The 16888-nt window shown below is 42.4% G+C and overlaps 1 protein-coding gene across 19 annotated transcripts in view; it reads right to left on the bottom strand.

Moving 5' to 3' along the window:
- MACF1 (microtubule actin crosslinking factor 1) overlaps nt 1-16888 on the bottom strand; it is a 330003-nt gene that overhangs the window by 165690 nt on the left and 147425 nt on the right. For all 19 annotated transcript variants that reach the window (XM_060089544.1, XM_060089550.1, XM_060089543.1 and 16 more), the window contains 14 exons: nt 11162-11328; nt 10263-10375; nt 10055-10161; nt 9515-9634; nt 9275-9370; nt 8148-8275; nt 7972-8065; nt 7620-7774; nt 6665-6941; nt 5557-5685; nt 4530-4607; nt 3634-3795; nt 2204-2308; nt 1330-1425 (listed from right to left, as the gene is read on the bottom strand). In XM_060089544.1, coding sequence (XP_059945527.1) covers nt 1330-1425; nt 2204-2308; nt 3634-3795; nt 4530-4607; nt 5557-5685; nt 6665-6941; nt 7620-7774; nt 7972-8065; nt 8148-8275; nt 9275-9370; nt 9515-9634; nt 10055-10161; nt 10263-10375; nt 11162-11328 — 1827 coding nt within the window. The remainder of the gene's footprint in view (nt 1-1329; nt 1426-2203; nt 2309-3633; nt 3796-4529; nt 4608-5556; nt 5686-6664; nt 6942-7619; nt 7775-7971; nt 8066-8147; nt 8276-9274; nt 9371-9514; nt 9635-10054; nt 10162-10262; nt 10376-11161; nt 11329-16888) is intronic.

The raw sequence follows: 16888 nt of genomic DNA, 5'->3' as shown, positions 1-16888 counted from the left end.
TAGTGACAACTGCCACAAAGCCCACCGAACCCAACAGAACACTTAGTCTGCTTCACTCCTCAGAAATCACTGCTCTTTCCCCTTGAGTTTTGGCTAGTGGCAGCACTTGACTGTCAGGTTTATTTCATGAAAAGCCTAAAGGTTGAGTATCTCAATTCATTGATATGATTACAAAATGATCAGGGAGGTTATTTAATTAATTAATTTAATTTAATTAATTATTTATTTAATTAAGAGAAAATCCAAACAGAGTTAAGAACTTATTAGTTAAGTCCCACCCTCACCTGAAAACAAGCAGTATGTTCTTTTTCTTTTTTTATTTTATTTTATTTTATTTATTTATTTTTGGCTGCATTGGGTCTTTGTTGCTGCATGCCGGCTTTCTCTAGTTTCAGTGAGCGGGGGCTACTCTTCGTTGCAGTGCGCGGGCGGTGGCTTCTCTTGTTGCGGAGCGCGGGCTCTAGGCATCCGGGCTTCAGTAGCTGTGGTACGCGGCTCTAGAGCACAGGCTCAGTAGTTGCGGCACACGGGCTTATTTGCTCCGTGGCATGTGGGATCTTCCCGGACCAGGGCTCAAACCCGTGTCCCCTGCATTGGCAGGAGGATTCTTAACCACTGCGCCACCAGGGAAGCCCAAGCAGTATGTTCTTGATGTAGCAATAGATTAAAGAAAAAAACCCCCAAAAAACAAAAAACGGTTCTAATATTTTACAGCCCCTCCCATCAGGAGGTGGAGTCTCTTTCTCCCCCCGGCCCCCCGAAGCTGGGCAGGGGAACATCACTTGCTTTAGTCAATGGCACATTAATACACATGACAGCAGAAAAAAATGCTTGTGCACCAGGGCCTGCCTTCTCTGGCTGCTTGTGGAACACAGCTATTCTGTGAAGGAGCCTAGGATAGCCTACTGGATGCTAGAGACTTGCATGTGGACTTGTACCCCATCACCCCAACCAAATGTCAGACGTGTGAGTGACACCATTTGGGGCCAACCAGCCCCCAACCTGCCTGCCCACTGCCTACAGCCATGTGTCACCCAGGCAAGATGAAAAAAAGTCTTCAGCTGAGCCTAGCCCAGACTGCCAACTCACAGAATCTCGAGCTAACGGTTGTTGCTCTAAGCAACCAACTTTTGGGGTGGTGGTTTATACAGTAAAGGGTAACTGATACAGATGTGTTTCTAAGCTCACCCCTCCCGTGTGCACGCTTGCAGGCACACACCAACACACGCAGTCACACTCACAATCTCTTGCCTGAATGAAAAAAAATATCCTCCTCATCCTCTCTGCGCGCACACACACACACACACACACACACAATAGCCCACGTACCTGAAAGTAAGCAGTATTCTCTTTCACATGCTGCTCGACACACAAGCACAGCTGCTTCATCCACAGCAACTGGGACTGGACAGCAGCACTGTAAGCCTGCAACAACCAGGCACACGGACAGAAGGGCATGGGTTTAACAGACCTGCTACACATGTGCGATGCACTCTTCCAAGTACACCTCTGCTAACGCTAGAGAGGCCAACAGAGGATAAGTGGAGATACTTGACTGGCATCTGCTCAAAGTTTCCCACGAGACAGAGGTTTGTCTTTCATCCAACATGGTTTTGTTAGAAGGGGTTACCCAGAAAAGGCCTCTTCCACACTCATTTGCAACTAAATGACCTGGTCAGCAAAACCCAGGCCTAAGCCAGTCTCTCCTGGCTTCCTCCACTGCCTCCCTTCTCCGAGCACAGGCACCACACCAAAAGGCACGCAGGGTCTGTCTAGACAGTTATCTGAAAAACTATGGTTCAGAATTCCCTGGCGGTCCAGTGGTTAGGACTCCACGCTTTCACTGCTGAGGGCCCAGGTTCAATCCCTGATCAGGGAACTAAGATCCCACAAGCCTCACGACGTGGGAGAAAAAAAAAAAAAAAAACCTTAAAAAAAAGAAAAGAAAAAATACGGTTCAAGTCACTTTCCCCGTGAAGCAAGGAGTCAATATCGTATCTGTTGTTTCTCGTAGTATCCTCCTTAGACTATTAACAGAACTGTTTGCAGTCTTTTGGGGGCTGGGAAGAAAAGGGAGAAGACCCAAGACACATGATTCCCTGACCCTTGCTCCAAGTCCCTCATCAGAGCTAAGTCTCTGATTTGAATACTTGTATAGTAACAACGTCTGAGCACTTGACCCTCACACCTTCAAGTCACATACCTCCACAGTCTGCTTGGCTGGGTGGTTCTCAAGTGACAGAAGCTCGGCTGTATCTTGTAGAGACCGAAACACGTCCTGTTTCTCCTCCAGTTCCATTGTCAATTCCTGAAAATTGAATTCAATTTTATTCAGTAAGTGCTGTTAAGGGAGGAGCGCCCTACTTTAAAGGAGCCCGCAACCCAGGGTTAGTGCCAAAATGAGAGGCATAAACAGTGCACCCCAGAGGGTTTCAGAGAAGAGCACAAGTGCTGGAATTACAGGAGAATGAATCAAAAGGATATGGGATCTGAGCCAGGCCTGAGTAAGTGGGGTCACACAGGATGAGACGGAAGGCAAGAAAGGAGGGAATGTGGCTGGCGTGGATGGTTCAGGTCAGCACCCACCGAACATGGTACCTGATCCGCATCCCCGACTGGCTGGCTCCGCTCAGAGTGTACCCTCAGCTGCAGTGCCCTGCTCCGGCTCTACATTCTGTTAACACTTTAGGACCTGGTTTAGACGCCAGCTCTTCTGTGCAGCTGGGTACTGATCCTCACTATCAGATTTGACCCCTTCTCCTCGATGCTCCCTTCCTTTATGTCTCTATCATAGCCTAATTTCTGTTCTCATACAGACTGTTTATTGTATTACAGTATCTATTGTTTCTTCTTTACTTCAGAAGAATCATATACCATTCTCTAATGAAGTTAAGTGTTATTAAAAATCTTCCTATTTTCGTGGGGTTCATAATGTCCTGAAAAATTCTCTGAAATGTGGGCAAACTGAAAATGACAAAAAAACAATCCTACTTTATATCTTTCACTGAAAAGCATAAGAAGCATTGTTGCATTGGCCAATGCTGAATTTTCCTTCCCACTTTACAAACCAAGAGATGGAGACCAAAAAATTGTTGAATGAATTAAAGAGAATTCAGAATTTGTAAGAAGCCAAGAATATACCCCAAACAACATTAAGCCCTATACTAAGTGCTTTGCTATATTAACTTACTAAATCTTACTTAACCTTTTACACAACGCTTTGAAGTGCTACTATTATCCCATTTTACAGAGGTCTAGGGAGAGTAAATGACTTGCCAAGGTCACAGAGCTAATAAGTGGAGGAATAAGAATTTGATGTTAGGTCTATCACATTCCAAAGCCTATAACCTTGACCACAAAGTTATACTGCTTCTGAAATGATTCAATTTGCAGACTGCTGCTCTCTTCACCCAAGACACTACCTTTCTAAATGCATTCTAAATAAATTCATTCTAGGGCTCGATTTCCCCTCTCTCTATATACACTTTCTCACAGGAACAGATGCATTAAGCGGGGCCCCTATTTCTATCTAACAAAATGCAAATCCAGAAACCCAAGCTCTCAGCAGACTAGCCTCTCTGGCTCCTTCTGCTGCTATTACAAAATATGACAGGTCTGTTGTGCTAGACTCACAGAGAAGTAATTTTTCTTGGCTGAGATACTGGGATTGTTGTCACTCCAATCATATGCTAGTTCCTCCTCCTCCTTCTCATTCAACCAGATCAACTCAGCTGTAGCTCTGGAGACAAATTTATGCAGGCTCTGAAGGTGCCTCATCCGGAAGCTAGAAGTTTCCTAGACAAAGGCAGGATTACAAGGTTAGACTGCTAGGCTTTCATCTGTAGGATATATCACATTTGACATCAAAGCAAAGAATAGCTGAGAAAATGAACTTAGCCTTGCTTTTTCAATCTCTGGGTGCTTCTCCACAGACTTAAATTTAGTACAAGTTTGGTACAGGACTCCCAGAGAGCCCGGGTCAATCCCAGCTAGAAGTGAGAACACGCCAGGCCTGTGTGGGGCTCCCTGGATAAAGAATGATCCTGGAACTGTCCTACTCTGGACATCTTGAAAGACAGGAATGAAGGACAACAGACAGAAGAGGAGTCCCCTCCTTGTCAATCTTAAACTTTTGGTTTTTGGGAATTCCCTGGTGTTCCAGTGGTTAGGACTCCACGCTCTCACTGCCGAGGGCCCTGGTTCAATCCCTGGTCGGGGAACTAAGATCCCGCAAGCCATGCGGGGGTGGCGGCGGGGGGAGACTTAGTTTTGATGCCTCAGGGCACATACACCCACTGCTTTGGTGAAGTATGATAACTGGGATAAGCTCTACTTACTTAAAACTTTCTGGGGCAGTGGTTTTTGATCCATTAAGAAAATTGAGAAAATGTTATGATACATATGAACAACTGCACAGTGAACAATATAAACTAACAAACAGAAAACCAAAACAGGCTCAAACCAAGAGCTTTCTGAATTAGGGAACCACATTCTCCATGAACAGAACAAAAGAGTTAGTCAAAACTCACCTTCAATTTACAATACTGTGTCTCCAGCTTTCCAAGAGTTTCAACATAACTGGTATGAAAATTTTGGGACATTTTTCCCTGATAAGAAAGGAATGAAATAAAAATATATTAGAAAAAGAGTAAGTAAACTATATCTACAGCATGATTTCAACTATGTAAATATTATATCTGCACATAGACAGAGATTGGTCACTCTGAGAAAACAGAAGCTTGCACAGCAAATCTCCAGGTGAGATGTGATAGCTCAGAGCAGCACTGAGTGAGGACAGTCCAGCAGAGTGAGCACAGCTGAATGACCTCATGGTCTTGTGCTTCCAGTAATTCTGGGAGGTTTCTAAGCAAAACCTATACCTGGTGATTCCTCCAACTACTCAGTTGCTTTTTTGGAAGAGGAGAGTTGAAATTTAAAATGGGAAGATAGGAAGAGTGAGGGAGAGGAGAGACCAAGTGAATAGTTTTTCTTGCCAGTTCTCTGTTGCAGGTAGATGGTGAAGTGGAAAGAGCATGAACTTTGGGAGCAGAGGGCTTGAGTTTGGAAACTGCATTCACTACTTACTAATTTTGACCTTAGCTTTCAGTATCACTATTCTTTTTACTAAAAAGGGGTTAATAAAAAACACCTTTCAGGGCTTCCCTGGTGGCGCAGTGGTTGAGAGTCTGCCTGCCGATGCAGGGGACATGGGTTCGTGCCCCGGTGCGGGAGGATCCCACATGCCGCGGAGCGGCTGGGTCCGTGAGCCATGGCCGCTGAGCCTGCGTGTCCGGAGCCTGTGCTCCACAACGGGAGAGGCCACAGCAGTGAGAGGCCCGCGTACCGCAAAAAAACAAACAAACAAACAAAAAAGCAAAAAACCCCACCTTTCTCACAAGGTTATTTCAAAGAGCAAGAGACGCTTCCTGTGCTGAGGGGACCTGTGGTGAAGTGCTGCTCGTGGGTATCCTTTTCCACAGGGACAGCTGCTCTGTGCACTGTCCCATTGCGCACAGCCACCCCAGCCTCCCATAATGGATTCTGAATGCCACACACCTCATATAGCCTGGCCTCTTTGACACTTGAGCCCAGTTCTTCCACACTGGCGTGGACGTGCTGCTGTGCTTCCAGCTGCAACTCCACACTAGGCAGGTCATTGCCCCACTCTGCTCGCTCCAGTTTCATCTGAAAAAAAGAAAAATTACGAATATAATTTACTGCTAAGTTGGCAGAAAAAGAAAACTGTCACAGTCAGTTTGGACAAGGGGGCTGGGGAGAGGGGATTGAGAAAAAGGACATCTAAACTATCTCCATCTTGGTCTCTTACAGGAAAGTATGCCATAACCACCCCCAAGGAGCTGGAGAATAAACCCCACCACCTATAGCAGCAGAAGCAGCCTTTTGCTGCTGAATTATGGGAACACATCCCTGCATTTACCAACCAGAAAGGCATTCCCACAGGCTGAAATGCTTAACTTTATAATTTAGGCATTTCCCTTTATGGGGTCTCTTCATTTCACAATCAGAATGGAGATAAGAAATAAATATCTATAAATACTAAGCTTCATTCATGCCACCAACTATTGGCCAATGGAAGACAATGTAAAACAGCTTGCCTTTGAATATTTTTATTTATTGGTACATGGAAGATCCATCATCCGACGATGGGAAGAATTTAACACAAAACAAAAGGGTTAGAGGATAAGAGGACAATCTTGAACTTGAACCATTATCCTAGAATACATATAAATAATGTCCCTGAGAACTGTGAAACACAGCAGTCTTGCTTACTCTTAAGAGCTGAGACAAAAACAACAGTAGAGAAGCAGCTCCTCTGACAATGAGAGAATTTCAGAAAAGATAACAGATTTACAGACTCTGCAACTTCTTCCACCAGCTCCCAGTTAGAGCACAGTTGGCTGAAGGGAAGAGATTCCTAAAGGGCTTCAAATTAGAAAAGCCTATGCATTTAGTATGGGATTTTGAGGATCTGAACTGATCCTATCCTTTCAAAATTTAATAGAGAAGGAGGCTTGGGTCCCAGGTTGCAGCAATAATTGAGGGGATCTATACAAGGGGCATAGAGCAACCTAACCCTCTGAGACAAGCTGCTGTATCCAGTAAACCTCAGTGCACTGCATAAGCATTTGGAATGTACACCCACCTGCATTTCTTCCACCCAAGACAGTAGTTCATACACAAATCGGAGGTTGCCTTCATCTTCAGAGGAGGAGATAGACACAAGTTCAGCCCGAGTCATGGGCTTTCGGAACCAGGAGGTAGAAGAAGAATGGGTTCCTCTGGTCAAGGGTTCTGCCTTCAGATGAGTAGTGGTTAAAGTAGAGGGTGGAACCAATTCAAGTGAAGTGAAATGGCCCTTCCGATACAAGTTTGTGCACTCTAGACGCAAGGTAACCAGCTCATCCTGCAAACGCATGACCCTGAAATGGAAGACGAGAAAGAAAAGATTAAATCTGTAACGTGCTTTTTAAGATCTTCCCTATCCATTTGACAAGGATGAGGTAAAAATAAAAATGAGATTATATTAGGAAAAGTGTTTTGAGAAAGAAAACGTGTTCTGTGAATGCAAGGTGATATTATTAACATCTTCATCGTTCAGAGCTGTCACTGAGGCAAATGCCAAGTCACAGCATTAACTCGAGGCAATAAATCAATACCAGTTCCTATAACTCTTGGATGATATAACAGAATAAACCATGGATTAGGGGTCAAAAGATGCGGCTCTTAGTCTCGGCTCTGTACAAAGATCCTCATCCCCTCTGTGGGTGTTGGTTTCCTCCTCCATGAAATGCTACATCGAATCACCCCAGCAGTTCTAAAGCAGACGTGGTCCCACACGGCTGCAGTCACCCTGAAGCATGTGGGTGCATTATAAGATGCCACACAAAGATTAGGGAACCCTACAGGTACTTAGTGGGCAGGGCCAACAGTAAAGGGAAACTGTCTTCTACCATGAGAATTCTCCTGCCCCAAATACCTATAACATCCCCACTGAGACGCTGACCTCTAGCATCCAGGTTACAAGATTCAGTACCCGACTCTTGATCCTTGAGCCTCAGCAGTAAGCAAGCCCTCCATTTGAGTCCCATGTTCCTCACCTAAAAGCCAGCTCTTCTAGCTGGTAGTAATTCTCATCTCTTAGGATCTGGAGATCCACCTGCAGCTGTCTGATGAGACCTTCACACTCCTGAATGTACATGATGACATCTGACTCACACTGCACTGGTTGTCCTGATTCCAGGTGAGCAGCGTCCTGAGAGAGAAAGGGAGAAGAAGAGTGGGAAAACTCCCCTTGCTCCCACCCACTAGGACCAAGGGAGCCAGGCGGTCCACTGCAATTCCAAGAGAAAGGAAGCTGGATCCCTTAACTGTTGACTTCAACCATTAGAGCACAAGGTTAGAAGTGGAAAACATGTAACATAAGAAGTGAGATAGAACAGTCAGACTTACAGCCTGCAGTGTATTCTTAGCTAATGTCAGTTTTTCTTCACAGTTCAAAGCACCATTCTGGATTTTGTTTGCAATCTGTAGCAGCAATTCCAGCCTAAAATGAGATCAAGACCATAGTCAAGTGCAGGCCTCAAAGCAGCCCAGTAAGTAATGTCACCTTCAGGCTCTGGACCCACCTCTCTACAGCTGGTCGAAGTGACTTCTCTCGCTCCAGCATCTCAATGATGAGTTTTCCCCACTCTTCTTCCACATCATTAGGGTGATAACCTTGAGGCAGTTTAATTCGGCCAAATTCAATCCATACCTAAAAAACCCAGAGATAACCCTTTTAGTCCAAAAGCACAGCCATGCCCTCCTCAGGTCCCAGTTTTAATTAATTTTTTGCTTCTTTACCCAGCCATTCAGCAGTTTTCCCCATTGACTAATAAGAGAAAACAACCAAATATTTTAGCAGTACCTCACCTCTAGGTGACAGAAAAAAATCGCCTGTAGGGGGCTTCCCTGGTGGCGCAGTGGTTAAGAATCCGCCTGCCAATGCAGGGGACACGGTTTCGAGCCCTGGTCCGCAAAGATCCCACATGCAGCGGAGCAGCTAAGCCCGTGCGCTGCAACTACTGAGCCTGCGCTCTAGAGCCCGCAAGCCACGACTACTGAAGTCTGTGAGCCCAGGGCCCGTGCTCCGCAACAAGAGAAGCCACCGCAATGAGAAGCCTGCGCACCACGACAAAGAGTAGCCACCCACTTACCACAACTAGAGAAAGCAACAACGTGCACAGCAACGAAGACCCAACACAGTCAAAAATAAATAAATAAATGTATTAAAAAAAATTACCTCTAAAATACAGGGACCACTTGCTTGAAATCCTTCCATTCCTTCTATACTTTCCATAAATCCTCTTGTCCTCCCCATACCCCTCCCTCCCACTGTGGAAAGGTTAAATGCCCATCTCTACCGCTTCAAATTCTCTAGGAATCAAAATGTGAGGGAAAGTCTCTTTTCTTTCTATTCTAGGGAAAGAATTAGCTTCCCTCTGAGAAACAGGAAAATATGTATAAAACTCAGGATTTCTGAATAACTGTATGCCATTTTTCAACAGGCCCTTTAAAAAATAGAGATGGTTGCTACTTCCCCTTTACCGTAAATTTTCAAGAGCAGCCTGAGAGTGATGCTCGATTTGTCACCCTGAGAATATTGCTATTATAATGAAGGTTCGGAAGAAGATGCAGGGAATCTGCCTAACAAAGAAGCAACAAAGAGCACGCCAGCAAACCCTAAGTCTCAGCAAAGGATAAGTGTCCTTACCTCTAATAATTTATATAATTCCTCAATTCTTCCTTTTTCTCTCTCCTTGGCCAGAATTTCTGTTTCTTTGAAGTGTATATATTGATTATAAAGTGCCTACAAAATTAATATTTGGTGAATGAATGCAAGCAACCTGGTCTAATTTTTCATACCACCTCACCCAGGAGCCAGCAGCAACAAGCTCTGAGACTTACTCCCCAGACTGAATTTACAAAAAACAATTTAAGTCCATGACTTTACCTTTAGTTCAACAGGGTTCTGGGGAAAAGATTTATCTGACATCAGTATTGTATGCTGTTTGATCCAGGGAATGAGGGAGTCCACTCGGCTTTGGTATTCTTGCCACCTGGCGTCTACTTCCTATTGCCAAAAGGTAGATATCACACACCTTCTGGTTAGCAGTATGCAAGACAAGCACAGGAGAAAGTAGCTCAGGCCATCCTAAACCACATAAAATCTTTTCCTCTAATTGCCTACACAGACACCAGCCATTCAGTTTAATGCTCAGAGTCCCAGTTTCAAAGCTCCTCAAGGACTCTCAAGATGGGATTTAATTTCCTGACACCTAGAATAGCCTATGCTGGACGCTGCAAAATTAGTGATATCTAGACTCATTCCCACAGACCAAGGACAATAACCATGTATAAAGATGATGTGGATTCAGTTTGCTCTGTTTAAAAGTGCTCTGTATACACTGAGTGCTTAAGAAACCTACTCTAGTCAATACATTCCACCCAAACAAATCATAGCAGAAGGTATTTTAGGAAAGTGTTCTTTTACCGTAGCACTGATCCCTTCTCCACCCTCAGGGACTTTAGGGAAGGCATCATAAATAGAAGACACATAAGTGATTACAGACTTTTCATCTGGAGATGGCACATCCACATCTGAGAGACAAAAGGCAAGAAATGTCTTAGAACAAAGGAGCCCGCCGGGGGAAGGAATAATGAATATATGTCAAACATCATCAACTTCAGTCAGCTCTCACCTTCTGCATCCAGTAACCGCGTGACGCCCAGTCTTTCTGCTACTTCGAAAGCCTGTTCCAGATTCTCTCGGTTACTCTGGATCTGTACCCTCTCCATATCTACCAGATCAGGTCTGTAAAAGTCCACCAAGGTATATGAAAGGCCCCCAGCTACATAGCACATGGGAGTTCACACAAAGAAACCCTCTTAAAAGTACTCAGAGCTGAAAAACACTGGATGAGTTAGAGAGAAAGCAAGAGGTTTAGAGGAGCGCTAGTCCCACTTTTAATCACACTCCAGGAGCCCAGTGCTCGGTAATTCTAAACTTACATAATAGTAGGTTTGTTGGATTTCAAGGGAAAGGTATCAACTTTCCCTATGAGTGTTTATGACCACTAAGAGTACAATAAATTTTGATTTTCGTCATTCAAAATTCCCATCTTCCTCACCCACTCCAAGCAAGTCCCCCACTACAGGCCCTTTGCACTTGTTATTTCCTCCGAGTGAAACATGCTGAGCCTAGAGACCTGCATGGCCCACTACTCCTCATCCATGACTCTGCTCCAACAACTTTATCAGAGACCACCTCCGACCACCCTGTCCAAAATGTCACAACCTCCATCATTCTCTTTCCCTCCACTGCACTAACCACTGTAAGACAGCATACACTTATTTGTTTATTGCCTATCTTCCCCACTGAAAAGTAAGCTCCATGAGGGCAAGAATTTAGCTGTTTTCTTCACTGCTATATGAGCCCAGTGCCTGGAATAGTAGGAGTTCAATACATATTCCTTTTTAAAATAAATAAAATGAATCAGAGCCTGGATGTTGGTTGAGGGGAAATGTGGCATTACAGCTGATTACAAACAAGAGATGAGAAGAAGCCTCCCTAGGCCCACTGAAACTCCACTGTATTTACCTGTATCGGTGAATAAGTGCATTGAACATCTTCCCATCACTCCAGCAGGAGGAAAAGTTGGTGCATTTGATTCCTGTGTAACCAGCTGTCACTTTCTGGGTCCACAGGAGCAGCTTCTCCTTAGCTGACATGTCCCCTGATTCTCCACTAATGTAGATGTCAGAGATCTGCCAAAAGATAGGATATGAAGTAATTTAGTATAAATAAGATGAAGCCTTTTAACCTTCTCTTCATACATTATGGCTCTTAGAAGAGGGAAATCCAAGGCTGGCAGCACTTCAAGATGACAACTCCAACATATATTCACCCTATTTGGTAGTCAAAGAAATGCAAATTAAAATTTTGAGAGGTCACTTTTTTACCTGTCAAATTAGAATAGTTTTTCTTTTTTTTTTTTTTTAATGATACTACTCAGTATTGGAAAGAATATCTGAAATTAGGTATTCTCATACATTGCCACTGGTGAGAGTATAAAGGGCCTAATTTCTCTGGAGGACGGTTTTTAATAAGTCTTAAAATACACATACACTTGATAGGAAATCATCAGAGAAATGTGCAAAAAATTTTATACAAGAATGTTTATCAATATCAAAAAGCAAAGGCAACAGGCAAAACAAACAATTGGGACTACACCAAACTAAAAGGCTTGTGCGCAGCAAAGGAAACCATCAACAAAATGAAAAGGCAACCTACGGAATGGGAGAAAATATTTACAATTCATATATCTGATAAAGGGTTAATATCCAAAATATACAAAGAATTCATTCAACTCAAAGCAAAGAAACAAACAATCAGATTTGAAATTGGGTAGAAGATCTGAATAGACATTTCTCTAAAGAAGACATACAAATGGCCATCAGGTGCACGAAAAGGTATTCAACATCACTAATCATTAGGGAAACACAAATCAAAACCATAATGAGCTATGACCTCACACCTATTAGAATGGCTTGTCATCAGAAAGACAACATAACAAGTATTGGTAAAATAGTGGAGTAAAGGGAACACTCGTGCACTCTTGGTGGGATTATAAATTGGTACAATCACTCTGGAAAACAGTATGAAGATTCCTCAAAAAATTAGAAACAGAACTATCATATGATCTAGCGACCTTACTTCTGGATACATCCAAAGGAAATGAAAACAAGATATCGAAAAGATATCTGCACTCTCAATGTTCACTGCAGCATTATTCACAATAGCCAGGATATGGAAACAACCTAAGTGTCCATCAAAAGTTGTGGTATATACAATGGAATATTATTCAGCCATGGAAAAGGAAACCCCGTCATTTGTGACAACATGGATGAAACTTGAGGGCCTTATGTTAAGTGAAATAAGCCAGACAAGGACAAATACTGCATGATATCATTTATATGTGGAATCTAAAAAAAAAGAAAAAGAAAAAAAGTCGAAGTCATAGAAACAGAGAGTAGAAAAGTAGTTGCCAAGGGATAGTGGTGGGGGAAACAGGGAGAGGATAGAAAAAGGGTATAAACTTTCAGCTATAAGTTGAATAAGGTCTGAGGATTTAATGTAAAAGATATGTGACTACAGTTGATAACACTGTATTGTATAACTGAAATTTGTCAAGAGAGTAGAACTTAAATGTTCTCACACACACACAAAAATGTGACGTAATGGATATGTTAGTAGTTAACTAGAGGTGGGAATCCTTTCTCAATATATACATAAAGGCACACCTGGGAGGTACTACAGGTTCAGTTCCAGACCACAGCAATAGAGGAGATATCAATCACAATAAAGTGAGTCACATGCATGTTTTGGTTTCTCGGTACATATAAAAGTCATGTTTACACTATACTATATTATCAGTACATGCGCGATAGCACTATGTCTTACAAAAACAATGTATACACCTTAATTAAAAAATACTTTATTGCTAAAAAATGCTAACCATCAGCTGGGCCTTCAGCAAGTTGTAATCTTTTTGCTGGTGGAGGGTTTGAAATATTACAAGAAGTGAGCAAATGCTGTTGGAAAAATGATGCCAGCAGTCTTGCTCAACGCGTGGTTGCCACAAACTATTTGTAAAAAACGCAGTATCTGTAAAGCACAATAAAACAAGGTCTGCCTGTGTATCAAATCACCATGATGTACACTTTAAATGTCACAAGAATGCTTATCAAAATATGATAAATATTTTATAGCAAAAAGCTATAAAGAGCTTAAACTCTAACGAGGGATTGATTGGTTATAAATTATAGCACACATACATGGTAGAATTCTTTGTAGCACGTAAAAAGGTATGCTTTAGTAAAAAAAGGAAGTAATTGATGAGGAAAAATAAACAAATAAAATGAAATAAAATAAAAAAGGAAATGTGTTGTCAAATAAACTGGCTGCCTTTGCTAAGTCTTCCTCTAGTGTAAAAATACTCTGAGATATTTCTACCATATAAAGTTTGCTGATTTTATTACCAATAAAAAATCTTATTTATGGAAAAAAAAGATATGCTTTAGAAAACGTTAATGATAGGAAAATGATCACCATATTTTACAAAAAGAAAAAGAATACAAACAAAATAATATATAATAACACTGATTTTACATGAAAAATATATAACATATAGTTAAGTAATAGTCATATATATGCATAATGTATGTGATAGATGCATATATGTATGTGTATATACACCAAACTAGTAATCATAGTTATCTCTAAGTGGTAGCATTATAGATGATTTTTATATTTCCCAAATTTTCTACATTATGTAATTTTTTTTTTTTTTTTTTTTGCGGTACGCGGGCCTCTCACCACCGTGGCCTCTCCCCGCCGTGGCCTCTCCCGTTGCGGAGCACATGCTCTGGACACGCAGGCTCAGCAGCCATGGCTCACGGGCCCAGCTGCTCCGCGGCACGTGGGATCTTCCCAGACCTGGGCATGAACCCGTGTCCCCTGCATCGGCAGGCGGACTCTCAACCACTGCGCCACCAGGGAAGCCCTATGTAAACTTTTATATTTAGAAAAAAGTTATTTTAAGAAACCTCCAAAATCTAGCACAGGACCTACTTTGAAGAAATGTCAGTCTGAGAGAGGAGAAAAGTGCATGCCTTTGATTCCACACAAGCCTAGGGTTGAATCTCAAGTTCACCAACTACAAGCTGGGCCTTGGTTATACCATTTGTAAAGTGGGAATCACACCTATTACCTTCTCAGGATAGCTGTGACAGTCAACGGTATTATACAGTGAAGTACCAGCCCAAACACGGGGCTGAGCTCGACAAAGTTCCCTTCTCTCTTCCTTGTATAAATGGTGGTTCTCCTTCAGTTACTGCTGTCTAACTCCCACAGCACTGTCAGTCTGTATCATCAATTAAATGCTATCTTGCATTATTGGCTATTATTTAATGTATTTTTATTATTTAATATCTCCCCAAGATTAGGTTTCCTGAGGTGCTGATACTACATCTTAACTATCAGAATGACCTAAAATCATAGCAGGTGCTATGAAGGAGAGCTCCTCAACACAGGATATGTTCCAGCAGAAGCTGGGATGCATCTCTGAGACTCAGTGATCAAGGTCCTTCTGTATTGCACCTGGTGTTGTGCTGGTCATATGGTGGACTCTTAACATGTTTTAATTAATAATCACTTGGTTAATAAACAAAATAATAAAAATAAACAAATAAATGTATTTGGGAGCAAGACCCACCTAGAATCCTGAGACACATTACTTTATTGACAGCAAACTTACCTAGCAAATAATGTATATAATGTATATAAGCAAACAAGCCAAGGACCCAATGATGGATTATGGTGCCCACGCCATCATCCTGTGAGTCCAGTGTAAACAGCCCCTCACCAGTACCAATTCTCTGCCAGTTCTCCTCAACGACATTTCTAGCTATTTATTTTAGTGGCTAAATGCCACCCACATTGACATATCCCAGTTCTTCCACTGTAGTGCTTCACATACATATTAAGGCAAAACATTGCTGGGAACAGGAGATAGATTTGTTGAAGTGAAAAGGGATAGAATTTGAATAAGCAAAATGAAATGTGAGTATTTGGGTTCTTTACCCAAAAAAGAAATTCCAGTTAGTCAATTGATATTGTATCTCCACAATATCACAGTCAGTATCTCCAATGGCATCTCCTGTCTGCCAATCACAGTATCTTTGTATATTGCATTGGAAGCAGTTCAATGAACAGCTGTACTTCAGATTTTCCACATAGCTGTAATGAGACAGGGAAATATTTAGATCCCTCAGGGGAAGGAAAAATACCCTGTTTGGATTAGGGCCTTTCCTAGATTGTGAACTGGATGAGAAAAATGGGATTATCATCAAAATCATCTCAATAATTAAATTTGGCTTTTGTCCATCTTTTCATGTAATATTCACATGTGATTGCACAGTGCTGTCCTTTGGGATATGCAGAAGCTTTTACCTTAATCTCCCAAATGGAGAATTCCAGCTTCAGTGTCAGGGAGCTTTCTCCCTCATCTGGATGTTTAAAAGGAACCATTTGGAGAGAGAGCACAGCCTCATTACCATCTCAGAGACTAAACTCATCTACCTAAATTTTCTTTCAACGTACACTCCCCATGGTTTGATTAATTCCTTCTCTGAAGTATTATCTAGAAACTGAGCATGTTCCTAATAAGTCAGTAAGTTTTTACTGAACAACATCTCATCTGTGCTTCACACTATGTCATATGTTAGGACGAGGGAGAAGAACAACAACAAAACAGTCAATCACCATGGGACTGACTCATTCTGTTGTTATTTCTTGAGCAACACCTATGTTCTAGGAGCTGTGTTCAAGTTCTTGGTATCTTGGGACAGAAGCACAACCTTGGGCCTCAAGCTCAAGCAATTCAGTAGGGGAGACAACATACCAATCAGAGAGATCAATGCTGTGACAGAGGTAAGCAAGTAACCCGAACTAGCAGTGTCGAGGAACTCTGCAGAGATGATAAGACAACATCTATGCTGAGTTTTAATATCTAAGAAGAGGGCTTCCCTGGTGGTGCAGTGGTTAAGAATCTGCCTGCCAATGCAGGGGACACGGGTTCGAGCCCTGATCTGGGAAGATCCCACATGCTGCAAAGCAACTAAGCCCTCGCGCCACAACTACTCAGCCTGCGCTCTAGAGCCCGCGAGCCACAACTACTGAAGCCCATGCGCCTAGAGCCCGTGCTCCGCAACAAGAGAAGCCACCGCAATGAGAAGCCCATGCACCACAATGAAGAGTAGCCCCTCCTCGCCGCAACTAGAGAAAGCCCACGGGCAGCAACAAAGACCCAAGGCAGCCTAATTAATTAATTAATTAAAAATTAAAAAATAAAAATTTCAGCATATTAAAAACAAAAGACATGAAAGCTCAAACTGGAAACTGATATAGGAGAGAAGATTAGAGAGATTATGGAGGGGTTGGAATACCAGGCTTAGGATTTTGGACTTTGCAAGTCTACATAAGTCTCAGGGAATGAACTAGATGTAATGAGCTAACAGATACTTGATTCACATGTCCTGAAGTTTCTAGCTGACTTCATCCCGCTACAGTGAAGGCATCAGTCTTTCAAAACTTCCATTCAAGAAACAGGTGAAGGCACAATGCAATAATTCATTACAAATGCCTGGCTAGAAGGATCTCATGGAAGCTGTGTTTATTCCCTACAGAAGAGTTAGGTAAAGATCAGGGGTGCTCTTTTCAATATTCAAGTTCAGAGTCATGGAGGTCTCTCTAGAGCAGGGGTCC

The sequence above is a fragment of the Mesoplodon densirostris genome, chromosome 2, assembly GCF_025265405.1.
Source record: "Mesoplodon densirostris isolate mMesDen1 chromosome 2, mMesDen1 primary haplotype, whole genome shotgun sequence".
In the NCBI taxonomy this organism is placed as follows: domain Eukaryota; kingdom Metazoa; phylum Chordata; class Mammalia; order Artiodactyla; family Ziphiidae; genus Mesoplodon; species Mesoplodon densirostris.
This window is presented reverse-complemented; position numbering and strand designations above follow the sequence as displayed.